We start from the raw sequence: 27,240 nt of genomic DNA, 5'->3' as shown, positions 1-27,240 counted from the left end.
GAGATGTGACATAATGCTCTCAGCTAGCTGCTGCCCTATCCGTTGCACAATGGTGCTCATCTGGTCAACTACTCTCCCACTATCCGAGAGAGGGTCTGGAACTGATGTACTAGCGCACTGTGGTGGAGGTAACTCAACTGTAGGCTGATTCTGAGGTGTCACTACCCCCCCACGTCTGAAAGGACTGTGTACCAAATCCTCACCAAAAGCTGTCCTATCTCCGACTTGTTGGTCAGCTAATGAAAAGGGAACCGGTGTGATGTGCAGCCCCCTCCCCCTGCCAAAACTGAGAGGAGTCATGCCAGATGTAGCAAAGACATTAAAACTCATACCTGCTATCAAAATACCCACTCAGTCCTAAAGAAATATGGCAGTTATTAGCTAAATAAGACCGACATTCAAAACCAAAGGACCTCAGCTCCAAGTCGATGCAGCGGAGAGAAGACACCTGCCCGGTCCGGCGTAGTCATGGACGAGTCACGGCACCAATGTAACTCCTATGAAGTGTCCTCTATCTTTTTACTTGCGATTCTGGAGCTCCTGATAAAACAGCGGACACAAATAGAATTTGGGATCACGTGTCTCCTTTTTAATCCTCAATTTAATGAACAAACACTTATGCAATGATCGTATAGTGGTAAATAATAATCATCTAAACAAACTAACATACCTGATAAAACAGCGGACACAAATAGAATTTGGGATCACGTGTCTAGGAGGACGACAGAAAACGGGTGTTAGCTAGCTAACCCGACATTATTACAAACACTAAAACATGTACAAAACATCACATTAATTAATAAAAGACCAAGGCAAATATAAACGAAGATAACAAACATCCAAAATAATAAAGCTACACCATAAATTAATTGTTAAAGTACATAAAGTAAACATTGTTCACGGACATACAAAAAAAAGACGTTACCTCCTTTTTAATCCTCAATTTAATGGAGGATTTTCCCACAATCCCGTTGGTCCGTTGGTCCGTTCAGGTACCACATTAAAACAGTAGATGGCGTAGTTCAGCCATTTTAGCAGGATTTATCCTAACCCATATTAACTATGTTACACCCGCATCGTGGTCAAATCCCAAATAACGCCCAGGAAGGTGGTGCTCTGTACTGGGGACAGATTCAACCAGTCGTCTATGTAGTTCAAAATGCGGATGCCCTGGAGACGCAATGGCACCAGAGCAGCAACCACGCATTTGGTAAACGCACAGGGTGAGAGGGCTAGGCCGAACGGAAGAACCCTGTACCCTGAACGATAAAGTAGCGGCTGAAATGGCCCGACTCTTTGTCTGGAGGAAGAACTCGTTCTATGGCTTCCTTTCGCAGCAGGGTCTGTACTTCTCGCTCCAATACCAGAGCCTACTGGGGGTCTACTACTGTGGGTAGCACCCCCTGAAATTGAGGCGGCCGCCACCTGAACTGGATGGCGTAGCCTCCGTAGATTGTACGCAGGACCCATTGAAATACAATGGGGAGGGCTCGCCACTCTCTCAAAAAGTCTCTCAGGGGCAGCGGCCCCCTCTTGGGTCTACAGACACAGCGCCCTGTAACAGCGCACTGGCAGGGAAGCGCTGATCTAGTAGAGCCGCCCCTTTTGGAACACTCCTCGGAGGGGGCGAACGGCCCTCGGGCTCACGCTCGCTGGAACGGCCGTGCCCCAAAGTGGCGGCGAGGACAGTGGACTGACTCCCCGGGGGTACCGGGGGGAAGGGAACACTGAATAATGCGGTGACACCCTGAACCCTCCTGTGGGGATCACTCTCCTAAGGCGTCTTTTGGACGAAGCCTTCTCCGCGGCGGCCGTCCTCAGACCAGCCCGGTGCGAGAGGGCCCCGCCTGAGGGTGCCGCGCTACGGCCCAGCCTCGACGAGTGGCTGCACGCAGCGCGACGCTCTCCTGCTGCGCCAGGTGGTGCGAGCTTGTCGACGGCCGGGGCCGCCCTCGAGCAGCCCCGCGGACGTGGCGTCGTCGAGGAAGGAAGGAGTCGAGCGCCTCCGCCTGCCGCCTCTCCACGTGGAGTTTATCCGCGACGGCCCCAATGGCGCCTCCGAAGAGGGTTGACGGGGAAAGAGGGGCATCAAGGAGGAAGGATTTGTCCTTCTCCTTGAGGCTAGATTGGCTCAGCCACAGGTGCCGCTCCGTAGCCACCAGGCCTCCGGAGTTAGCTCCTTCCCCTCGGCCACGTCGGCAAGCAGCTCTGCCCGATACGCTTGGACGAGCGCCATCGTATGCAGGCAGGAGGCCGCCTGCCCTGCCGGCGAGTAAGCCTTGCCCACCAGAGCCGAGCCGAGTATTGGTGGGCAGCACCGGTGTCCTAAGCGAGCTGGAGGATCGTGAGAGCGCCTCACGATCCTCCAGCACCTCACGATCCTCCAGCGCCTGGGTCCCGCGGTGAAGGGCCGGGAAAATGCCTCGGCCGTCCCGGAATCCTCCGCGAGATCCACTTGCGATCCCGGGCACGAGCCGGACCGGAGCCGCGGGGAGCACGCGGGGAGAGACGACAGGCGCTCGCAGTCTCCACAGCTAGCCCCCTCGAGGGCTAGCTGAGCGTGCTCCACATCCAAGCAGACGACACACAAGGTGTGCGAGTCCCTGCCCGTAATGAAACGAGTGCAAGGGGAGGCACAGTGGACAAACCGCTCAGCCTTTACAAACTTCATACGCACTAGATGAAGGCACAGAGATGAATGGTCCTGCCCTTCAGGTCCCTTTATAGTGCCCTGGTCCTGGCGTCGCCCGCCTATGACGTACCAGCTCGCCATTGATTAGATTTCACACGTGCTTCATGACGCGGTCATGCAGAGGCGTTCCCACAGCGTCTTTACGCAGCTCGAGTTCTCTGTGAGCGAACTCATGTGGAACTGTGGTGTCTGTGGCTTGACCAATCAGGTCTCAGGGCTGACTTTCACCAAGACAGAGAATTTGCATGCAAGTATAACAGTCAACTTCTTGCAGGCTTTTTTTGCCCTGTGGCAGCACTGGAGGCCTCAGTTTCAGCCTTAGTTATCGTGTTGTTATATTTAACATTATATATAAATTTAACATTTCCACCCTATTTGTTGTAATTGTGTCTCAATGTTTTGTCTTTAATCTCCAAATATCAAGTATCAAATATCTCACCCCAAATGGCATTTACTTGTTGGATGTTTTCCTTTGATAATAAAAAGTGTGCTGTAATATGTGAAAATGGTTGGAGATCTTAAGAGATCATGAAGGTCATAATATACTGAGTGTATGGATTACCCGTTGCCTCAGGAACATGAACTGTGAGCAAGTGAGGTTTCTCCAAAGTCGAGGACCCACCATATAAATGCTATAAAACTACCAGAAAAACCCAGGGGTGCGAGTGGATAGATATGTTTTTAGTAAATTGTTTGTATGTTTCATGCATTATAGTCTTTTTAAGACACAAGCTATAAATACAACTTAGCAGGACACGAGAAACAATGTTTTATTATGGCAAAAAAACACATGGTTACTCAAATAACAGCAATAACAGGTTACATTGAGTGTGGTGCAACTATGCCTGCATCGCAGCTTCCTTTAGGACTGGGCCTAGGCGCTAGTTTTAGTTGGTCTAACCATCACCGAGCTGTCGCTGGACAACGTTCCGTAGAACCCGTTCAGGTACTGGTTCTTCAGCCGGTGCTGGAAGTGGACATACCTCACCCCTGGTCCGTAGCCAGAGAACACGTGTGACACCTGCCGGTCAACAGAGAGAGGTGCATGAGACGTCTGAATCCTGGCGCTGCAATACGAGTGGATCCTAACTACCTGTGAGCGGACTCAGTAACTCACCCCTTTCCAGGTGTGAGAGTAAGCGCTGCGGTCTTCTGTGGGGTTGGCGCTGTGCTCAGAGATCACTGTGCTTTTGTCCGCCCCCAGTAACTTCACATGCAGCTCAAAGATGGATTCATGCAGCTGACTCTCCTCATACCTGATGGAATGTGTACCAAGACGTCATGAAGTAGTCTGGCACATTTACAGATTTACACATAGCAGCACATTAAGGCCTGCCAAATACAGAATGAAAGAAGTGGATTCAGTGGAGTCCAATAATAGGTTAATTCATTCATGTCAGGTTTTGTCACAGCAAATGCTTTTCTAAGTTGTGGGGATCCAGAAGCCAATCCCAGCTTACACTGTAGGGTAGTACCCTGGACAAGTCAATCACATGACCAACACTTTGACTGGGGGAACCTGTTCACATATTTTACGTATCATTATAAAGGTGATACCTGGAGGCGTTTCTTCATCTTTTTCTATTCCCCTTTGAATTTGTACCAAATTACCAGAAATAATTTCCAAGGAAATAGGTAACAACTGTAAGCTTAACAGCTGTGATGGATTTAGACAATAAATGAATTATTTGTTAAACCTGTAGCAGTGGAGAAATAATGCTGGGCTTTGAACCAGTAAATACAATATTTCCTCTGGTTCGTACTGCAGAATCAAGATGTAGTTAAAGTCCTATCAGGCATACTTTTACGTTTGTGAATTCTGATTATTTGATTGATCAATTAGCCCTTGCACTTTACTGATACGCTAATCTAGTCAAAGGCTAAACAATTTGTATAACACAAACATTCCCATGTCATAAAACTATTTTCTGCATGATGTCCACGCAGACACGCAAGGTGAGAGCCAGACACCTGACGACGCCCAAGCCACTCAAACGCTTAGCAAGGCAAAACCTAAACAACAGTAAAGAAAGCGGTGCGTGCACCAACCAGGCCGATAAGACCACATTGATGAGCAATCAACACGTGGACCCGGAACATTAACCCACCAGTCTTGGATGAATATTTCAGGCTGAAAATTGTCCAGCAGTTCTTCCCACAGTCCCTCTGCCTTCAGATCCACGACCTGCTCCATGGTAAACCAGCTGAGGGCGAGAGAGCGGACACGAGTTATTTTCCAGTATCCCATCCTTACGTGTAATCCCTGTTGTGACCAGCTGCATGGTGACACCCACCTGTATTGCGGCAGCTGACAGACCACAGCACCTGCTGGGATGCCACTGGAGTCGTAGGGGAGGATTTCAGTGCTTGTGGTCCAGCTGCTGAAGTCCCCTATGAATTGAGACAAAGTTAATATAATATTCATCAGAAGTCATGTATTTCCTGTTTGGTTCACAGCTCAAACACAGAACAGTCCACGCCTCACCATCAGGTTGAAAACATGGAGGTCCATGTCTTGGCACTTCAGGAAGGTCCGGTTCAGGTGGAGGGGTGTCCTTACTAACTCCTGAGAGAAAACAAAGGGACAATTGTAAATGGTACCCCACCCACTAAAGCCACTGTAATTACACAGAAAATAACTCAATAAGCCAAAGCACATATCTTCATGACAGGGTCACTGGGTGTGGCTTTGTGTGACAAAAAAAACTAAGTTACAGACAGCAGCTCAAGAAAATAGTATTTTGTCGCTAAAGAACCCAACTTTGGCAAGCATGCGATCCAATGATCTAGTTCTACTTTTTTCTTTAATTAAATAATGAATTGGTTAATTGTTTCATGTCATGTAAATTTGGCTATTTGTACGGCTCATAAAAAAAACCTCTTTTATCTTATATAATCAATACTGCTTTAACGTATAGGTTTATTAAATGATTGGAAAAAAATCTAACTTATTTAACACCTTAGAATTCTTGCACACACCTCCCTATGCCTTCACATCGTAGAATGTTCAGCATACCGCTGAAATAGCGTTTTCAAATACATTGTAAAACCCAAACTATCTGCATGTCTCCATCCCACAAACCAACTAAATGATAACACAGACAGAAACCTCCCCAGGAGTTTATTGTCTTGCCTTATTGCCTCGGTTGTTTTGTCTTATATTCCAAAAGAAAACAGAAGTTTTAACCAATTTCTATTATTTTGAAAACCCTGCGACAAGTTGCACGCGCACGCAACACCTGTGGGCGGTTCGGTGCGTGGATCCTTCCTTTGGATCAGTACTACAGAAGCGATAGTCGCGTTTCTAACGTTGCTCTACTACCGTGAGGCGACGGATTCTTCAGCAGATTCCTCCCCAGCGGTTTTGCCTCGTAGACGGACTTCCAGTCCTGACTGTCGGGCATCGGTGCGCCCTGCAGGCTCCATTCCTCTGCACATCTCTTCTTCCACTCCGACATGCTGCAGGTCCCCGACGCTGTGGAATCTCACTCCAACACGAGTTTTCCAGGAAGTCGGAGAGGCTTTTATTCCGTGGCTTTTGTGTAACCACACCCCGTTGTTGCAATGGAGGTGAAGCAACGCAGAGCACGCTGCTGTTTGGCCTCTTAAAGTCGCAAGACTTTAATAATGTGATCAGATAGCGGAAGTACGGCAGTGGCGTGTAAGAACTGACTTCAAAATAAGTCCACTTCCAATGAATGAATGAATTCATTAAGTCTGTAAATCATATACAAATGTGATAAGGATAATCAAAAGCTCTTTCATAGTGCTCATTTAGGGAGTCACTGGCCATTTCTCCATATGCGTTCTTGTGTGGACTTTTGTTCTCGTGGACTCGTGAAACGTCATCAGTCGCAGCCCGAGTACTGTTCCAATTCTAAAGTCCGCATCTGGCCGAGAACGGTCATAATACCCGGATGTGACTCGCCCCGCCCATTTTACCGGGCATGCATCGGAGCAGCTCGTCTGTTCTTGTGAGAGCCAAATATCACAACTTTATGTCGAAGTTTATAAATACTACTTTATTTAAGTAACGTAATGTAATTTTATGACTGAAGTTAGTTGTTTAAGCAACTTGTGTTTTTACAATGTGCTCCGTGGATGGAGATGTGAGGTGTAGTTAACGGACCGTCAGACCCTCCAGCACCGGGCGGTCAGCTCATCTCAGCCCACAGAAAGCAGCCTGTTTTCGGCGAGTCTTCTGTGAAATTCTCCGCTGGTTTTCACGTCTCCGTAGCGGTTATACATGAGATTTAACTGTACTATAACGAGTCTTCATAAGTTTTAATGTGGTGTCAGAGACTGATGTTGTTCACCGGTTACGTCCGTTTGAGGACAGAGTTTAGATTCATAACTTCATGTTTAAATGTAACTTTAACGTATTGTCTGTAACCGCAGAGTGCAGCTTGTTATTGTCCATCATTGTGCATTAAAACTAACGTTGTTTTAATTAAAGGACATTAAAAACTAAACCGGCAGCAGAACGTCAGCTTCAAAGAAACCCTGAAGCTCTGAATTATAATAATAATGAATAAAATAATTCCACATTATTATTACATTATTGTATAGTTCTCTGTAAGATCTTTGATGTGTGGTCCGCAGCTTGCTGTACGAGGACCACTACACTGATTATCAGCCTCTTGATGTTTGAGTAACAAGACAAACGGCATTAGAATATTTTAGCATAATAGTTTATTTTTTGTTACTGTATCCAACCTCCTCCTAAAATGATAGCTAATTATTTTATGACTGATTATATATATGGTGCTCATTATTATATATACCATTTCTAATTTTAAATGAAAATGAGACAAAAGCTTGTTAACAGTAAAATATTTAAGTCAAAAACCAAATTAAAACGTATTAGCAAGACCAGCTGTCGTGGTGACGTCATCGAGTCAGCTGCTTTTCCAATTGCGGAAATGACCGTCCTCCGTTCTCCCGAACCTGCGAGTCAGGACTCCCGAGTGTGTTCTCGCGGGAACGCGAGTCCGTTCTCGCCGTCTCAGGTATTGAGAAAGGGCCATTGTCTTGTCCTGATTGAGGAGTGCAAGGTCAAAGGGCAAAAGCATAAAGTCAGCGCCGGCGCTCCGCACACGCACATCACGCACTGCGCGTAGGGCACCAAGTGGGGGGGGGGGGCATCAAAACATCTGGGACGTGAAAAATCATCACAGTAGGCTACTAGTATAAATAACAAATAAAATATGTCTAAAGCATGTTAATATGCAAAAGCAATACATAAGTAATAGGCCTAGACCAAATTAGTCGAGAAAAAGGGGAACCACCTGTGCGCCCCCCCCCCCCCAGTGGTTTGTTCGATTATGCCTCAAATCTCAAATGTGGCAGACAGCTTTGAAGTGGCTTCGAAAAGGCATCAAGAGTCGGGGGCGGAAAAAAGAAGAGACAGCGGGATGATGCTCGCGCGTCGCTCTCCGGTAAGACAATGTTTTAAATCAGGGGTCCCCAAACTTTGTCTCGTGAGGACCGTTGCTAGCGGCCACCGGGCGGCCGGCTGCCCACATGTACTCGCGCTCATAATGTCCGCACGGACCGCCGGTGGGCCGTATTCGGTACTCGTACGCGGGCCGCCCGAAGTTTCTGTTACCGTTACCGTTTTTGTTATCATTTGTTTTTTATGTTATCATTACGTTTTTGTTATCATTGAATGTTACCGTTATCGTTTCTGTTACCGTTAGCAATAAGACTAGCAATCATTCCTTAGGTTGCTAGCTAGCTAGCAATGGTATTTCTGATTATGCTTAAATTGGGCCTGCTGTTTCTTTTAGCCATCAAAGATATAGTCAGGTAACGTTAGCCTATTAGCTTAGTTTGCTTTGCACTTCAGGACGCTTTTTTGCGTTTGTTATCAATTATGTTCAAACAATCTTACTGTGTAGTGAAAAAGTAGCTTAGCTACAAGTGACACTTTCACAACGTAATGAAATGATGAGTGGGAAACGGCTCTTGGTACTGTTAACTTTGGAAAAACCCTTCGACTGAACGTGATGTGATTTAGGGAACGTTTAAGTGGTCTGGCTGTCATCAGCATTAATGGGGACGTGGCTCAGAAACTGTCACATGACCTGATAGCTGATTTTGCAGCCAAGAAATGCAGGCGTGTGCCTCCCTAGGACCTTTGACAACTGATGGTAGTGAAAATGTTCGTAATATAGTTTTATCCGATAGCAGAATGGTGTCTTTTATAAAGATGGTAAAGTAAATTCTGCTGTGCAGTTTGTACTTATGTATGGTTATTTGCACTTTAGTATTGTTTGTACTTATGTATAATATTTACTGAAGAAATGTGCACATTATTACTTACACGGTTATATACTTGAATACTTTCTGTGTTTACAATGTTAAGTTCCAAATCTGTGTTTATAGTAATTGTGGTGGTATTTGGTATTTATAATTTTATCTTTTATCTTTAGTTTATTTCTTTTAATTTATTTTCTTGTTTGTTTATGTAAATTATTTATGTTTAGAAGTTTGGGGAATAAAGAGAACCTAACTAAGAAATTCTGAATGGTTGTTATTCCTTTGGTGGTGGTTGGTTGGTTCGTTGGTTGGGGGGGGCACCACCAAGCATTTGTGCTTAGGGCACCGAAATGGCTAGCGCCGGCCCTGCATAAAGTGCCAACCAGGCAGACACAGATCGGATAAGGATGGGAGTTAGAGACGCACCAAGCACCATACAACACTCATGCTTTGTTTCTTTATGTTTACATTAACATGAGGAGACCACACATTGCATGTGATTGGATCTTGTGTTGCGTCTGGAGGACCTGCTCCTCCTCGACGCCAGTTCAGGGCCAATAGAAATCTTTCCTTTTATAGCTAACAAGAATTATAAAACATGACGTTCTTCCTGATGTTAGTCAGTGGTTCTTCCGGCCTGCGGGCCGACAGAACTGCTCCTGCCTTTGCAAACGCAGCGCTGTTACTTGACCTGTGACCTGACAAATAAATCTACCAGAAGGAGAGAGGTCGTTTCTTCAGCAATGAAATAATACATTAGAAAACATGGACGGAGACATGGACATTTTTTTTATAAATAATAATGTGATTTCAACTGTGTGATTACTTTCAAATACATTTATAAAGAATTAATTGAATTTTATATGCAGTGACTTATAACCAGTAGGTTATGGTTAGTCTTTAACCTGGCCATTGGTTAAAAAAGACAGTTTCGCTAAAACTGAAACGTAAAAGCATTTTCTTTCTTATCGCCCCAACTGCCGCCGTTTTTCAGTCTTCTTTTTTTTTACTGGTAACTTAAAGAGCAACGATGAATTAACACAAAAAATATCAATGAAGTCAACACAAGGCATTACTGTGAGTTTAACTATGTTCAACACGAACAGTTAAGTTCAAAATCTAAAACTTGTCAGAGCTCTTTGAGTTAAAGAGAAGAACTAAGTGGACATAGTCTCTGCTCTGAGACATCCTCGAAATCACTAACCTTCTGATCTCTGAAGATCAGCCCAAGGTAGCATAGTTAATTAATTAGCAATGATGTCAGTCACTGAAATTGCAGCTCTAAAGCGATTGACTGAAGGACAGCAAGAAACAGTGGGGGCCTCTACCAATGCCACCATGCACTAATTCATGAACACAAGTTCAGATGAATAGCCTCAAATTAAGTAAATTGTTCACTTGTTTAGAATAATTCGTGGATAAGAATAGAACTAAGTCAACTTTGATTGTGTAAGGCAAGTCACTAAATCCAACTGCTTTAAGGTGGTGGCTGATATATACGTATACTATATTTCTTGATTTGGATTTAAAGCTAAAAATATGAAAATAAATCGATTGATTTGCACATTGCTCTTTTTATAATTTCTTAGACTTGTTTAGCATTTCCTTTTAGGTGTAATTAATCGATTAATCAAAAATAAGTAACCACTGAAACAGTTTTTGCATTGCAGACTCCACAGAATGCAGATTTGAATTATGAATCACTACATTCTACAAGCACAAGTCATTAGTAGCAGCCTGCTAGTTCTTATGGTTTCTTTCCGATGCTCTTTGGATTTATCTGAATATGGGTTCTCCATGGTAACAGGACTGATATAGCCCTGACCTTTGAACTGCATAGAGGTTTCACAATAGGTTTACTTACAAGAGTAAAATCTTGAATCCATATCAGTGCCACTAAGGGTTTATTTAAGTAAAAAATGCAACATTTGTGGATATAAATGTAAAAGGGCAGCTGTGAAACATTTGACATGTACAGAACCAAACAGGTTTACAATGTGTTCAATGCTGTGTACCACGATGCGGAAAAATAAATAATATAACTAGATTTGAGCAATTATCTTGGCTGACTCTCATGTACACTCATGTATGGACTCATGTATCTGTGGAAAAACACAACCCTGTATTCAATGACTAACATTGTTCTTTCAGGATCTAAAAGCCTACATCAGCTGAATGTGAACAGTCTAACTGAGTCAAACCTTTCCGGTGTACAGTGCATGCGGTTTCTTGCAAAACCTTGCAAAAGGAAATTACACATGTTTGTGATCCGCCTTGATGATTAGGTAAAAGATGAGATGTCATAAGAACCACATTTGAACCCCCATTTGAACCCTAGCAGAGATGACAGTGAAAGGCTTGGTCAACTGCAAATACTTTACAAATGTCTTCACTGAATTCTCGCAATTAGGTTTGACAGTACAGACAATGGTTCAGACAACTTCAAAAGGTCTATATGGCATTGCAGATGCATTGTCTGAGGGGTTTAGGAGAAAAATATAATAATGACATTTTCTAGAAGTAGTACTGATGATTTTTGTTTTTCAGCATAGGAGTTTTTGTTGCTCAAGGCAGTGTAGAGACAAATGTATAAAATACTGTTTAAAGTCCACCATGATTGCACTAAAACAAACCAATAAATAATTAAAATCTCTCAGCAGTTTCGCATATTTACGGAGTTAAATATATTAATTCTTCCATGTCCCCACCACCTACACAGCAACGAATCACTGAAACGAACCTGGGCTGACCTATGACCTTTTAACAATTCTTTACATTTGAAATATGTTTAATAAAATAAGAAACCAAAAGCAACTATTAACGAGCAGCGTTGGACGGGTCCTCGCTCCTCCTTGCACGTCGGGGCACTGGCCCAACGGTTCCAAATGCGGCCGAGGACGCTTTTTGACCAAGCGTCAGTGGTCGTTAACTGTGTGGAGCAACGCCAGGAATGCCGCTTTGCAAACTTTACCTTTGACATTATCATGGTCTTTGGCCTTTTATATCAACATTTAACCAGGACATTCTGATCTAACATTCCAAAATTAAAGCCTCTCAAAATACCACAGATGAGCCAATTTCCTTTAAAATCTTTCACAAGACTACTTTTGGTCAATTTCAGGTATTAAATAAAAGGTAACTTTTATTCAGCCGGTGTCGACTGAAAACATGGACGGACGAGCCGGCAAAAAAAACGACACTCCGCTGCATTAGAAAAAGTCCCTGTGATAAAATCACACGATGACTTGATTTTTATTTTCCCATGCAACTAAAAATGGGTTCCCGACCCACCAGTTGAGAACCACTGCTTTAGATTAACACTGTTGTTTACATAGCTAGCACTTGTTAGCCAAATTGCGTCATGCCTTAGGAGCAGTGGCGGCTGGTGAATTTTATTGTGGGTTGGGGGGCTAGATTTTTTTTTCACATACAAACGAAGCATTCTGGTGCATTCTGACAAATAATAAAGACAAAACAGAACATTTTCTTACAAAGTCAAATGGGGCCAAGGAAAAAGTTTTAACTTAATTCATTTGCCTTGTAGAATTTAGCAAGATTAACTGCAAATACATCAATAGAAATTGGGAATTATACACAAGTTAACATTCTAACAAGTTAACAGAATGTGATTCTAAAAAGGGTGAGTGTGTTACGACCAATCTATTATCCCCACCCCCCTCGCTCTCTTTGCTCAGTCACGTATGACGCAAGCGCGTAAGTGCGAGCACCAAATCCTTGAAAATGCATTGACGGCTCAATTTTTGAAAAAAAAAGTCTCAGTAACATGAGAGTCAACGGGAGAATGCTTGGGCAATTTTCCATGGCATGCCATTTTATTCAAAATTAAATAAATGAATAAATACATATAAATGAAATATGCATTTTAAATACATCGTGAAATAAAAATAAATGCTGCAATAAATACATAAATATTAAATACATGTAATCATTTCATGGTACTTTTATTTCATAAGTACACATTTATTTATTTCATGGTACTTTTATTTCAAAATGGCACTTTATTTCCAAATGGCACTTTATTTCATAATGACACTTTATTTCATAATGACACTTTATTTCATAATGGCACTTTATTTCATAATGACACTTTATTTCATAATGACACTTTATTTCATAATGGCACTTTATTTCCAAATTACACTTTATTTCATAATGACACTTTATTTCATTTCACGTTCTTATATGCAAAGAACCATTTAAGAACCTTTCTTTTCTGTGTGATGATTGTATTTTTTTGGGAAATACAGATATTTTGAATGTTTTTTGAATCGCTCTTAGTCTGGACTCTCCCCTGAGACCTTGTCCTCGGGCCACAGAGACAACAGATCACATGATCACTGAGCCACGCAAACTCCTCCACCACGTTAAGGTGGCGATTTACGGAGGAGATTTGTTTATTTTTTATGTGGGAAACATAGTTTGTCTAAGTATTAAGTTAAGCTATGTTATAAATTAGAATTATCAAGTCTAATGCTATATTTGAATTATAAATATGAAATACGATGCTATTTTATGATATTATGTTAAATTGTATTAGAAATATAAAGTATAATGTCATGTCTGCTATATTAGTTAAATGTTATGTTATATTACATTAGAACTATAAAGTATGATACTATGTTTGTTATATTAGCCATGTATTATGCTATATGAAGCTTAGGCGAAAATTCAGTCAGGAAGACTGGACAGGCGTTGCCATTCTCGGTAGGCTCCCTCTCTCCATGGGGGCACACGGCCAGCTGATTAGGGGCGGGGTCAGGTAGTACCAGCCAACCAGATGTGGGTGATGTTACCGTAAACCAATTGCATCAGGGCTGGCAAACGTTAAAAGACTGTTCTCTCTCTCTGCTGTCAGTTGTCATTTCAGCGCGCACCAAAGGCGACCCGCCACCACCCCTGACACCTCCAATCTACAGCAGTACCTGGCACATCAGGAAATTGGAGCAACTTATTCTCTACCACCATCACCAGTGTCTGGACTCCCGAAGGGGGGGATATAGCTCGGCTCAGCATCCCGGCCCCTGGTCTTTCCTACGGCAGGATGGAGTCCAAGCCCCAAACACATTGCAATAACAAAATTAATGCATGTTATAATAAAGCACTGTTCAAACTTCAACAAGTCTCTCCGGATTGAAATGATGTTATCCCTATATTATGTTATATCATTTTAGAAAAACTAAGTGCAATGCCATGTCTGCTATATTGTGCTATGGGATATTAGTCCTATATTATGTTATATACAATTTCTCCTATATTATGTTATTTGATTTTAGTCCTGTATTATGTTATATAACATTAGCCATATATTATGCTATATGATATTAGTCCTATATTATGTTATATATAATTTCTCCTTAATTATTTTCTATGATATTAGTCCTATATTATGTTAAATATAATTTCTCCTATATTATTTTCTATGATATTAGTCCTATATTATTGTCTATGATATTAGTCCTATATTATCTATTATATCTATTATAAGTATGATAATATGTTTATAATATTGGCATGGCATCACTGAAACTATAGAAGGGGACATGTGTGTCTAACTCACCTGCTGCATAACTTAAAAGATTAAACCGAGGACCTTTTTTCCAATGACGGCTGAATGAAACTATCAGACTACGTTCTCACGTTGTTAGTGGGGTTGAAGCGCGGGAGGAGGGGACTGCTGGTCTTGCATCCGCCTCCCACAAATGCCTCTTTTCTTTTTCTTTAAGTAGAGGCAGATGTTCTCAAGAGGCACAACTTCACTGAATTCAATGGTGGAGACCTTTGTCTTTGTAGGTCTCCTCTTGGATCCTTTCTAACTCAGCCAGAGCCTCTGTTTCAATTTTCAGCAGTTTGTGTTCTGCTTTCTGGTAGTCTTTGGCCCGCTGCTCGCCCAGCGCCTCTTGAAGAGAACTGTTGGTGGAGAGTTAACCTGTTACTTTAGACTCCAAGGACTGTTGTTTGGTATTCAGTTCGTTGGATGTTGAAATACTTATTTGCAGCTGTATCATACAAATAAATTGTTAAAAAATCATATATTGTGATTTGGGGATTTTTTTTTAGATTATGTCTCTCACAGTGGACATGCACCTACAATGACTATTTCAGACCCCTCCATGATTTCCAAGATGGAGAACTTGCAAAATAGTAGGGTGTTCAAATACTTATTTTCCTCACTGTATAAATAGCTGAGTGAATTCTAAAATTACTTTAAAGAGAAGAAACAACCAGCCTTCAAAAATCTGAGCATATATTGAAAATCGACTTTTGTCCATGATAAACATCCAGTCTTTTCGTTTTACCTCTATGTTAAAATCAGATGTGAGCGTACCAAAATACAAAGATATAGTGTTTGAGTCAAAGTAAATTCTAGTTAATAAGAAGAAAAAGTTAAAACAAGTTAGCAATAACTTCCTAGGATCTGGGATCATATAATAACATCCGGACACAAGTAGTGTTGGTATAAATATTCTTATTTAACTTTTAAAAGGTTATGGTTCAAAGTGGGCCAAGACATTTTAGTATCACCTAGGGCAGCCAATGGCTAGGTGGGGGGACACGGGGGACACTGGGGACATGGTCAAGATGAAAGGAACCACAAAAAAACACTGTTTTAAAAATGGATAATAACAGTTTTTCTGTTAAAGGGCCCTACATTTTACAATTCCATTATCAAGTCAACATGCCTGACGTGTTGGACACCTTGGTTGTGATGCCTCCCAAAGGCCTTTTGAATCCGGTTTGTGAGAATAATTATAATAATAATAATAATGATAATTCCTTGAAATACAATAGGTTCCTCTACGACTAGTCGTAGCGAGGACCCTAACAAGAGTCTTGATCTTCATCACAATCTAATTTAGATTGAAAAAAATGCTTATCTTTGTTTTGTCAGAGTCCCCCCCTCTGGACCCAGGTAAAGGCTGGTTTAGGTCTCCCTCTGGTGGATCTGAGAGAGGTTGGCTTCGCATGCACCTGTCACAGTCCCGCAATCACGCACCTACACCGGAGCCACAATCACCAGGGGACAAGAAGGAGAGCCTGACAACCTGCCGACGTCGGATCGTTACTTACGTCGCGTATGTTGACCTCGTTACTTACCTCTTGTCTCACCTCCTCGGTTACAGTGACACCTGTCTGTTCCTGCACGTGGGAGGACCACTGGGCACCGCGCACTGTCGGGGAGATCATCACCTGGGACCCCCTCCTTCACCTGCACTCCTCACGCCCGCCCCTGCCCCACCTCCACCGTCGTGTCGATTAATAAACTGACTATATTCACTCACCTCCTGACGGCTGTGTCAGTTTGTTTTGCGTTTGGGTCCAGCCATGTCCCAGCCTGACAATAGGTCATTATTCACGCCCATCCATACAGTGAAAACATGATCCGCCCTACCCAGTTGCACCTGCCCGTCAGAAACATTGAGCTATGCAAGCTATTTTGGAGTCGAGTGTCTTCCGAATGGACACATTGTAATTTTTCTTTTTCTTAATTTAACCCTAAAACGATTCTTTTGGCTCAGAATGATCAAGTGGATTCTGATAATGATTTAACCACTGGTTCTTCTTATATTTTAAAAATTAGAACAAATTGTTAGTTTAAAAATAAATAAAACCCAGAGTATAAAATGTAGCATCAAAGGAAGAAGTATAGAACATAATCTCATTCATTTACAACTTATACAAGTTGAAAACAACAGATCCAGCTTGAGGTTTTCTCATGTCATGGAGGTTAATTCATAGTTCAGCTACTGATGACGTACGATGACCCCAAAGCCCGTCCTGTTTATGGTGGGAAGAGGGCCAGAGAAAAGCAACAGGGGGCAGCAGACACTACATCTGCACAGTGAACTTCTGCAGGGCAACAGGCTGTCTTCAAATGTATACATACTCTCAAAGTACAAAACAAAGGGGGTGTGACACTTTCAAACAAATTGCCAAAACGTTGTAATTAAAGTATTTCATCTTGTGACGCGCCAACTGCACTGGGAAAGTAGGATGGCCTAAAGTGAGATTATGTAACTGACATTCAGTTATACCATCAGCTGCCATTAGACATGTGTTACAGGCCTAGAATAACAGGAACTGAAAGAGGGAATTCTATACATTCCAGTCCTGGTTATTTAAGAATTTCTACTTATAAAATAGGAATTTTGCTTTGACTTCAGTAGTCTAGATGGCATCGAAACATGAAATATAAATGGTAAATAGACTGTACTTGGAGAGAATATTTTTTCTTTCAAAATATAATTAAAATGCAGGCATCATATAAAAGGTACATTTGAAATCTAATCAATTTATATGCGAAAAAAACATATCAGCACCAATGCTTTGAAAAATACAACTGTAAGAGGTCTTCAGTACAGATACACAGACATGTAGACTCCCGTGATAACTGCCCCACCTGGTAATGTGTGTTGAGAGTCCACACTTGTTGTAGATCCTATAATGGCTACTGTGAACTTAATTCTGACTGCCTGATAAGTAGCACCATTAGCTCTTTTAGTGGATGAAGAAGGATCTCCTCCAATAATATTACTGCTTTAACCATGATTAAAGGGGCCAGTTCACATTTGACAAGGTCAGTGTGCACAGCATGAAGAGTATACACAGCCTGTGAAAACACTTACATATACTATGGATTTGCTACTGTAGGTGGGGAGATAACAGCTAAGTAGTGCCTGAGGCAAAAAACATTATTAGGTGAACTGCACATCAGTCTGTTTAATACAAATGTTAAAGAAAGAAGTATACGAAGCTCTCCAAGCTTTTTCCATCAGTTAGGGCACTCTTTAGTTTGGCTCAGTTGCTAACGACTATAAAAATTGGGAGTCGGGATATGTCAGTTTTTGCTCCTTTGATTTTGAAAAAAACTTGTCTCCCAATTCTCGCAAATTGATGGAACTGCAAAACTTAAACAAATCCCTGTGCGAAGGCTCAATGGGCAACTTGATAATGTCTTTATTATGTAACCATCCATTAGATGCAGAATCACTCCAACGAACCCTTGTGTAAAACAAAGAGAGGACAAACCTATAAAGGCCAAGCTTACTACATACTACTGCATATATATAACTATATATATGTATATATATTTGTCCCTTTTGGTTGTGGCACTGGGACAGGTGTACATGCACGTTACATGCACAGTGCAGCCTGTGCAATGAACCCTGGTCATAAACTGTACTCCAAGCCTCTGAAATGCTGGCCCTTTATCTCAAGCAGGTGCACTGACACATGTTTTATACGGTCGAATAAACATTTTCCAACTAGAGCATGAGGTGTTCATGTGTTGGGGTCTAGTTTATCCTTTTGAATGAACGGTGGTGACCTGTTTAGTTTGATTTAGCACCTGTGTGATTGTTAATATTGTGGTTAAGGACAAAATCAAAGCCCCTAATCTCACTTTACACAGTGTTTACTTTTATAAAATAAAGTTAACAGTGTTTTTACTTTGCAGACGTCCAATTCTTTTTATCTAAAAAAGGATATAAAATGTTGTACTTGACACAAACCAAATATTTTGCAGAACAACATCACCATAGTGGAGCTTAATGTAATGCTATTTTAATGAATATTTGTGAAGGTTAAGTGCATGTTTTCCTCTTTTGAGGTGCTAGGAGAGGTCCGGTCATGTCTGGGTTTGACAGAGAACTGACTCGATGAAATGTGACCTGGGTCCTGGTTGGGCGGGTACTCTTGTTTGACAGGGTGCAGATGGACCAGCGAGCCTGGTACAATTATAGCATCCCCCTGACCACACTGGCGGTTTCAATTTCAAGGGAGCAGGTCAAGGCACCCACACTCAAATGGGTCTGCAACAAGTCAAACACTGCAAGCATGCAGAGAAAGTTCAGCTTGCATAATATAAAATTCAGGCTGCAAACTACTGGGACAACCCTCCTCCTGCCACGTTCCAGGTGTCCTGGTGGTTTTGGTTGTTTGTTGCAGGTGCTGATTGGAGTGTCGTCAGCTGGATGAGCCACACCTGAGCCGGGGTGGGACGGCCTTAAATATCATCTCCATTTGGCAACCGGGGGTGGCTGAGATTCTGGCGTCTCTGACAGGACACGGCGTCCGTGCTGTTGTGTGCACACTACCATACATACATACATACATACATACATACAGACATACAAACAAACTTATATACATCCATCCATCCATCCATATCTACACTGCACTACAGACAACTGAACCTCTGCCTTGCCTAGCTGCTTGCTGCCAGGCTGTTACCTCGATTTTAACAAAAAAACAGTCACGAATCAGCCAGTGTTTTTAGGCCCTATAGATACTGTATATTGTATTCTTTTATTCAAATACATGAAAATTAAATATCCCATCCAATAAATGTCATGTTATGTTCTGCATCTCTAGGTTCATTCTCCACAAACTGGTGTTCAATTTGATGAGCGAGAGAATTATAGTCTCCCATAAAGGTGTTATTTATAGATTGGCTCTATATCATTGTATGTCGTTGCCAAGCACATAATACTACACTTTTAGTCAAGTTTTCAGTTTCATAATGACGGAACTGCCAACAAGTAACACTTATTTTGGCATTGACATTGAAATTATACATTTTCCCCATTTCAGTCCAGTGTCACATAACATGTTCTCACTTCACATTCGAGAGTGGGTCACTGGACGCAGCTGAGGCTTGACACTGTGCTATTCTGACACAGGTCAGTCCAGTTGGTGTGGATTCCTCTCCAAGGGTCATGCTGTAAATTTCTGTAAAGTGTCCTGCAAGGCTCCAAACTAATGCTTGCTTCCTCTGACAAACATTGTGGCAAATTCAATATCCAGCGAGTTCTCTAATATTTTCATTTTTAATCAAGATTATGTTGGTGCAACTACTCAAATGCCCATGAACCATAAAATATTTGTTAGAAGAAGAAATTCTGCGTTAGACAAAGGTGAGGTTTTGTTACATGAACCTCACCAAAATGTCAGTGTGATTGTCCAGAGCTCAGTCCTGAAATGAAAATGCATTGTAGATTTGTATGTAAACCATTCAGAATGCCTCATGGGGGATGCGCCAATGGTATTTATCTAATAACCTAATCCTAATAATGACTAACACATAAATACAATCCAACCAACTTTAGAATATCATGCATGTTATTTTTTTAGGATAAGGCTGCTATCCACCACGTGAAATGTCCACCCATCCATCTTCAAACTGCTTATTCTGCACACAGGGTCGCTGGCGTCCATCCCAGCCAACTTCAGGAGAGAGACGGGGTTCACTCTGGATCAGTCGCCAGCCAATCGCAGGGCAACACAGAGACAAACAACCATTCACACTCACATCCATAAACCTACAGGCAATTTAGAGTCCCCAATCAACCTGATCCTCAGAACATGTCTTTGGACTGTGGGAGGAAGCTGAAGAACCTGGAGAGAACCCACGCAGACATGAGGAGAACATGCAGACTCCACACAGAAAGGCCACTGGGTGGAGTCAAATCCAGGACCTTTTTGCGGTGAGGCAACAGTGCTAACCACCACACCACCGTGCCGCCCCCCACCACGGGAAATGTTCTCTTCGAAATTGATTTTGACACAAAATAAGAACAAATATCGGTAGAATTAGTATGAGCCCAGTCAGCGTAATGAAACCATTATTTCTGTAACCACATGATTCCTCACTACAGTCCTCAAAAGTATTTATAACTCGATTTATAAGTCTAGGTACCATTAAATAGCACAATGTATGGTTTGTTGTGAGTAATGAGGGAACGCCTCAAAGGCCAGACAGAGATTTCAGCACCTTGTGAAGACTGGGAAACGTCCTTGCTTATATGAGCAGAACGCCCATCATCATGTCGCTGCCCTCTTGCATAAGAGTTCTAGACTGACATTATTCAATTGCCCCGGATGAAATTGTAGCCGTAGCGAGTCGCTCTCTCTGGTGTCACATTTGCAGGTGATAGTACTACCATCTCGTGATTAAATGTTAGCCAAACATACTGCATGTCTTACTATACATGTAAACCAGAAATGTAACGTGCAAAAACCAGGCATCTCAACTGTGCTTCAGTGGTATGCACAAGACAAACCCGGTGTTGTAGCCATAGGTCTAAATTGGATATTGGATATTAGCGAGGGCAGGGGGAGGGTTCTACGAGCTGATTGCACAGACATGGCTGTAATGATACTTAGGAATGGTAGAAGCAGGTGTCAGCCGTCAGCTGCTCAGCAGATCATGGCTGGGACATCCCACAGACACAGTTGCTTACTGGGGTGCTCCCCCCTCCCTTCAATGGAAAAGGGCCTGCGACAACGCTCCTCTGGATCCCCATTTGTATTGTTACCATACCTTAGGTTTTTCCATCAGGGGTCTCATCGCCAACTCTCTCTCCACTGTAGATAGATTTGGATTGGATAAGTAACTTTTTGCTTTCGGTGCAGGCCAACTAACGTTGGGGGGGGGGGCCTTTCTGGATCATTTTGCAGGTATGGATCCCTTTGGACCAAACCTGGATCAATGAGGAGCCATGCTAGAAAGAAGGGGCGTTTTGTCTACATTTTGATACAAAACTATCAAAGCAAGGCGGGAAGCAGCTGCCGAGCAGATGCATTGGTAAAATAGTGTGAGGATTAACACAGTACTAAAGACGAAAGGGAAGATTTTGTCAAAGATGACATCATCTTGCATCCTCATTCCGTCAGTATTACTTCCAGATTGTATGTCTTATAATTTCAATATCTAGTATGCCTGGAAAGCCTCATGGCTGTTTTAACATTGTTTCCTCTGAAAGTCTGTGGAGGTCAAACAAGCTGAGGGGGAACTTGGAAACAATATCTGCACAATCTATCAAAATGTTTCATTTCATTTAAAAGACTGATGTCGTTATAAAATCAAATTCCAAGGCCATCACTTTTTCCTGACTTCGACGGAAGACAACATAAGGTCAATGTCAGATATAAAAGAGAACTAATCAGTCATTAGGAAAAGACCATCACTGAGTTTAAAGCATTAAGCCTCAGAATGGTGCGTTGGTATTGCTGCCGCAAGTAATTGAAGATACTTGAAAGTAAAGGAGATAAGGGAGCATCCCTTCCTCGGCATTTGAAGGATTTGACAAGCTCTTTTCGGGAGAGTCACTTACCTACTTCTTGGTCATTTCACCCATTTAGGGAGCTTCCAAAGCAAAACAAAAGTACTTGAGTGCGGCTGCTTCTAGGAAGAAACCAAGCAAGTGGATGTCGTCAGGTAGTCCTTCTGGGCTAATCTTTACTCATCCATGCACTCTTAGCATTTATCTCAGTAGTTCACATAAACCACTACCTCTTTTTAGTTTGAGCCTTCAATGACACAATCCATCAATCCATCCAACAAGCTAGTGTTTCCATACTTTCCATAGTGCAAAACTGACCATTCCCTCAGAGAACCATAAGTGATCATCAGACTTTAGGAGGTATCCATTGACTGATAATCATGTTGTATTTACATACTCAGCATTCCACCTGACCAGTCTGACTCCCACCTGCTGAATAAAATGTTAAACTGGGCAGCTTTTCTACGTGGCAGGCCATATGACAAGTGATGAGAATATGAACCCTTTTCAATTTTCACGCCTCACGCCAAGACTCTCCATTCGCTTCAACTCCCCCTCCTCCTCACCTAGGTACTCCCCCCATATGGTGCTATGTATGGTCCGAGGGTGGGTGTGGAGGGGGGGGGAGGTTGAGGGTTCAGCTGCAGTGGGCCACCCGTCTTAGATGACTGAAATGTAAATGCATCCCCTTCATAAACTATCAGAACAGAGCGTTTGGCCAATGAGGGAGCAGCAGGCTCTAAAATGGACAAGCCAATGGCTGAGTGTCAGCTGGGTATATAAACAAGGAGCAAAGACCTCCAAAGTCGGGTGACCTCTATGTTGGCTGTGGTGAACCGGATCTGATCCCAAGGACTGTTACCTCTATTCTTTTCCGCTGTGAAGGTAAAGAAAAATCACAGGTATCAGTTTTGTGAAGTTACAAAAAGAGGGGAGAATATTGGGAAGTGTGTGGGAACCTCAGAGAGTCCATAGAAGAGAGAGTTCTATTTTTGGCTGCTAGGTTTTTTGTGCATGTGATGAAGGGTTTTATAACTTAACTAACTAAGTCTGTGAGGACATCAAAGAAAATGCATATTTCCTGGAAGTTTGAATCAATATGATGCATTCTGTGTAGAATGAAAAAAGAGAGAGGTCATTGGCTTTTGTTACAATATTCTCACTTTTATGAAATAAAAAAATAAAAATGTTTTAGCGCAAGGGTAGCTGCCACCACAAATGGTTCTCTCCTTTAGATGCTGATATATGTGAACTTGTACTTCATAGTTTGACACATATGAGGATCTAAATGTTCTTGACATTCACTAATTTGAGATCCTTAAAAGTAGTTTTTAAAAATGACTATTTTAATCTACAATTTGTCCAAAATCAATTTGGATCACTGCCAAAACTTGGATTGCATTTCATGTGATGTCACACGGTAACCCACAGGACATTGCATCATCGTATGTATCATTCTTCTGTTAATCATGTGCCCAGCCTTTCAAGGGAAGTGAAGATAATCACTTAAATAATGTATAGACAATTAAAAGCAAACCGATTATTGCTGGAGCAGTGGAGGTGAAGCAGTAGCTGGTCAGACTTGTGTCCAGTGTTCGGCAGTGCTTCAACATGCAGGGTTTAGCGGTGATGCAAAGAAGGTGCAGTGTTTTTTCAAAAGGACAAAGTATATAAAACACATCCAGCTAGACTTTTTCATATCTATCTAGGTGTCAACGTGTGAATTAGATGGTGTTGTGCTTGACCCAGGATTATAAAAATACCCATTATTTATGCTAGGGGCGTTTTAAAGAGTATACGATCAGTTGTGCTGACGCTAAATATAACCAGGAAACATATCCTATTCCCCCAACTCTATTTCAACTGGACATTCAATCCACTGAGCTTTGAGGGACACTTCTACAGCTGTCTCCCAGAAAATTCCATCACCTCCAAAAGACGTTTTCTTTGGGATGGGTAGTACCTGATTAGGACAACTTGTTTCTTCATTATCAAGAGCCTCGGTTTAGGTTTGCTTATTTTGTGTCTCCCTCTCTTGCAGTGTTAGAAAGCAACCATGCCTTTCGGAAACACCCACAACAACTTCAAACTCAACTACAAAGTTGAGGATGAGTTCCCCGACCTGTCCAAACACAACAACCATATGGCTAAGGTCCTCACCAAGGAGCTGTACGGAAAAATTAGGGACAGGCAGACACCCAGCGGCTACACCCTGGATGACGTCATCCAGACTGGTGTTGACAACCCTGGTGAGTCCGGAGAGGCACTTCAATGTTGACCAAATCATCTCAACGCATAGCTCTACTTACTAGATTAAAGCTCAATGTAACATATCTTTAGCTATCTATCTATATCTTTGAATAATGACTAACTAAACAAAAGCTCCCATCTTCTCTTCCATTTTCTAACGGCTGCTTTCCCCATTGGCTTCAGGTCACCCCTTCATCATGACTGTTGGCTGCGTCGCTGGTGATGAGGAGTCCTACGAGGTCTTCAAGGAACTGTTGGACCCTGTCATCTCCGACCGTCATGGTGGATACAAGCCCACAGACAAGCACAAGACCGACATGAACTTTGAGAACCTGAAGGTGCGGTATTCCAGTTTATCAAAAAGCAAGAAGAGCTTTGGTTCATTGAGTAAAAACTCTTCGGATTTTATAACTTTGTTAACTGAGCAAGAAAAATAGAAACCAACGAAATGGTAATGCACATTGCTCTACATTTGTATTATTGTGTTCCACTTTGTAATTGAGAATTCGTCATTAGGGGGGTGACGACCTGGATCCCAACTACGTTCTGTCTAGCCGCGTCCGTACTGGGCGCAGCATCAAGGGTTTCACCCTGCCCCCCCACAACAGCCGCGGTGAGCGCAGAGCCATTGAGAAGCTCTCCGTTGAGGGTAAGTTATTGATAGTTGGAGTGCATAAGGTCGTCCACCTGATTCAGAATCAGGAAAATGTTTAATCGCAGAAGACAATCTAGATAGCTCTCCTAATTGCACATGCATCTCTCCAGCTCTGACCAGCCTGGATGGCGAGTTCAAGGGAAAGTACTACCCCCTAAAGTCCATGACTGACGCCGAACAGGAGCAGCTGATCAATGATCACTTCCTGTTTGACAAGCCTGTCTCTCCCCTGCTGACCTGCGCAGGCATGGCCCGCGACTGGCCAGATGGCAGAGGCATCATGTGAGTACCGCCTGTCACTGTCAGCAGGCCAGATGTGCAAACATCTGTCAAAAGCCTCATCGTGTGAAGCGGTCACCTGTGTGTTTTTCCCGTATGCTGATCATTTTCCATCCATCTCCCTCAAGGCACAACGACAACAAGACCTTCCTGGTTTGGGTGAATGAGGAAGACCACCTGCGTGTCATCTCCATGCAGAAGGGCGGAAACATGAGGGAGGTGTTCAAACGTTTCTGCGTTGGCCTGCAGAAGGTACACAGAAATAAACAGGGTCAACAATCAAGATGAAAAAGAATTGTGGATTGCTGCTGGATGCAACTCTGACTCTGCTTTTTTCTTCACCCAAGATTGAGGAGATCTTCAAGAAGCACAACCATGGCTTCATGTGGAATGAGCATCTCGGCTACATCCTGACCTGCCCCTCAAACCTGGGTACCGGCCTGCGTGGTGGCGTCCACGTCAAGCTGCCCAAGCTGAGCACACACCCAAAGTTCGACGAGATCCTCACCAGGCTGCGTCTGCAGAAGCGTGGAACAGGTGCTAATTTATCCACCCTTTGACTTGAGAATCTACAGGACTCTAAAACCAAAAGGTGCGATGTGTAACCCGAAACATCATCCTATGATCTTTCTTGCTTCTTAGGTGGTGTGGACACTGCCTCTGTGGGTGGTGTGTTCGATATCTCCAACGCCGACCGTCTGGGCTCCTCCGAGGTGGAGCAGGTGCAGCTGGTGGTTGACGGTGTCAAGCTCATGGTCGAGCTGGAGAAGAAGCTGGAGAAGGGAGAGGCCATCGACAGCTTGATCCCCGCACAGAAGTAAAGGGGAACAGTATTGTATTCAACTCGTGACCATTCATGTGCAATCAAGCCAGCTGACACGCGTGCAGAGAAAAACAGATGCTCACCAAGAGACTCTTGACTCATTTTTTTCACGTTCTCCTGTGTTGGTTGGTAACATCCTGGGGTCAGCCTCCACTGAGCCGGGCTCGCCTGGCAGACGTGGCGTTAACTTCTTGTTCCTATAAAAAGTAATGATTATTGTAGCTGTCAATAAAAATAGTATCCCACGAAACAACAAAATGAATAATTATGATCCTTTGTGTTGCAGCGAGAAATAACAATTCGCAAAGTATAATTTTCACAAATCAATACTCACCTTGTCAGACGATCCAAAGACATTAACATACTATATTCAGATTGTGTTTCGCAATGACAAGACTGCGGAAATTAAAGAAAGGAAAAATGCCAACATCTGTGAATTTTATTAATCTTCAGCTCCGTGTTCTCCTTATAAACCACAACCATTCAATCTGAGTTTACAGTTTGTTTCTGAGGGGAGGAATCAAACAGTTGAGCAGTGTAAAATTACTCATACAGGTTAAACTGTGTGTGTGTGTGTGTGTGTTGTCTCTTTTGCATATAACTTGCAGCTGTTTCCCCAAATCAGTTTGGAAATGACAGTGCATGTTAAATACTGAGCCCCCTGGCGTCCTAACACTATACCAACTACGACCAGACCAGTGACACACCATCACTGAGCAGGTACAAACATGTTTACTCATCAAGCAGGTCAACAAAATCTTTACGATTTTTTCACAGTAGATTCAATCTCAAGACGATGTTCATCCACCTTATACTAAGAGTGAGTTGTTTTACACTGAGTTATTTGCTTTTTTTCCCATACCACCATTATAATTGCCACTGAAAGACTACGCAAACAACCTGATTCACGTTTGCTATTGGGAGACAGTGATGTGACATATTTATGGCTTGAATGCAACCCGGGGCCTTCGATATGTTTAGGACGTACTGTAAATTCAAGTTAAATTAGAACCAAACCACACAATTGTCCCCAAATGTAAGTGTCCTCGCTGGATCTACAAGTGAGCATTTCTCTTAAACGCCATGTACGTCGTGGTACATTTCATGTCATGTCTGCACACTTAGGAGTGTTTTGAAATTATCCGCTAGCAAATAAGTTGCAGTGAAGCATCGTGTCCCCAAGTCCCCCAAGGTGTGC

At 42.7% G+C, this 27,240-nt stretch overlaps 2 protein-coding genes across 3 annotated transcripts; one reads left to right on the top strand and one right to left on the bottom strand.

Moving 5' to 3' along the window:
• Positions 1-3,446: 3,446 nt before the first annotated feature.
• Positions 3,447-6,485, bottom strand: LOC119215734 (F-box only protein 50-like). The gene is made up of 6 exons (XM_037468151.2): positions 6,015-6,485; positions 5,178-5,258; positions 4,987-5,083; positions 4,801-4,896; positions 3,810-3,948; positions 3,447-3,713 (listed from the first exon to the last, which is right to left on the bottom strand). The coding sequence occupies exons 1-6, from the start codon at positions 6,148-6,150 to the stop codon at positions 3,567-3,569; spliced, it is 696 nt and encodes a 231-aa protein (XP_037324048.1). The 5' UTR covers positions 6,151-6,485; the 3' UTR covers positions 3,447-3,566.
• Positions 6,486-22,763: 16,278 nt separating this feature from the next.
• ckma (creatine kinase, muscle a) lies at positions 22,764-26,469 on the top strand. 2 transcript variants are annotated; one of them, XM_037467130.2, is made up of 8 exons: positions 22,764-22,920; positions 24,077-24,284; positions 24,469-24,623; positions 24,802-24,934; positions 25,051-25,222; positions 25,348-25,471; positions 25,567-25,756; positions 25,862-26,469. In XM_037467130.2, the coding sequence occupies exons 2-8, from the start codon at positions 24,092-24,094 to the stop codon at positions 26,038-26,040; spliced, it is 1,146 nt and encodes a 381-aa protein (XP_037323027.1). In that variant the 5' UTR covers positions 22,764-22,920; positions 24,077-24,091; the 3' UTR covers positions 26,041-26,469. The 2 variants fall into 2 exon arrangements, with proteins under 2 accessions (XP_037323027.1, XP_037323028.1); XM_037467131.2 differs by having other exon boundaries at positions 22,787-22,937.
• Positions 26,470-27,240: the final 771 nt, after the last annotated feature.

The sequence above is a fragment of the Pungitius pungitius genome, chromosome 16 (genome assembly GCF_949316345.1).
Source record: "Pungitius pungitius chromosome 16, fPunPun2.1, whole genome shotgun sequence".
NCBI classification, from domain to species: Eukaryota; Metazoa; Chordata; class Actinopteri; order Perciformes; family Gasterosteidae; genus Pungitius; species Pungitius pungitius.
Note: the sequence above shows the minus strand (reverse complement) of the source record. Positions and strands in the feature narration are given on the sequence as shown.

Bases quoted from the DNA above. Each gene is read 5' to 3' on its own strand.
- ckma (XM_037467130.2), top strand. From the start codon at position 24,092: ATGCCTTTCGGAAACACCCACAACAACTTCAAACTCAACTACAAAGTT. The intron at 25,223-25,347 runs GTGAGTACCGCC...ATCTCCCTCAAG, and splicing joins CCAGATGGCAGAGGCATCAT to GCACAACGACAACAAGACCT. The intron at 25,757-25,861 runs GTGCTAATTTAT...CTTGCTTCTTAG, and splicing joins TCTGCAGAAGCGTGGAACAG to GTGGTGTGGACACTGCCTCT.
- LOC119215734 (XM_037468151.2), bottom strand. From the start codon at position 6,150: ATGTCGGAGTGGAAGAAGAGATGTGCAGAGGAATGGAGCCTGCAGGGC. The intron at 5,259-6,014 runs GTAGTAGAGCAA...GTTTTCTCTCAG, and splicing joins GAAGAATCCGTCGCCTCACG to GAGTTAGTAAGGACACCCCT. The intron at 5,084-5,177 runs GTGAGGCGTGGA...CTCAATTCATAG, and splicing joins TCCATGTTTTCAACCTGATG to GGGACTTCAGCAGCTGGACC.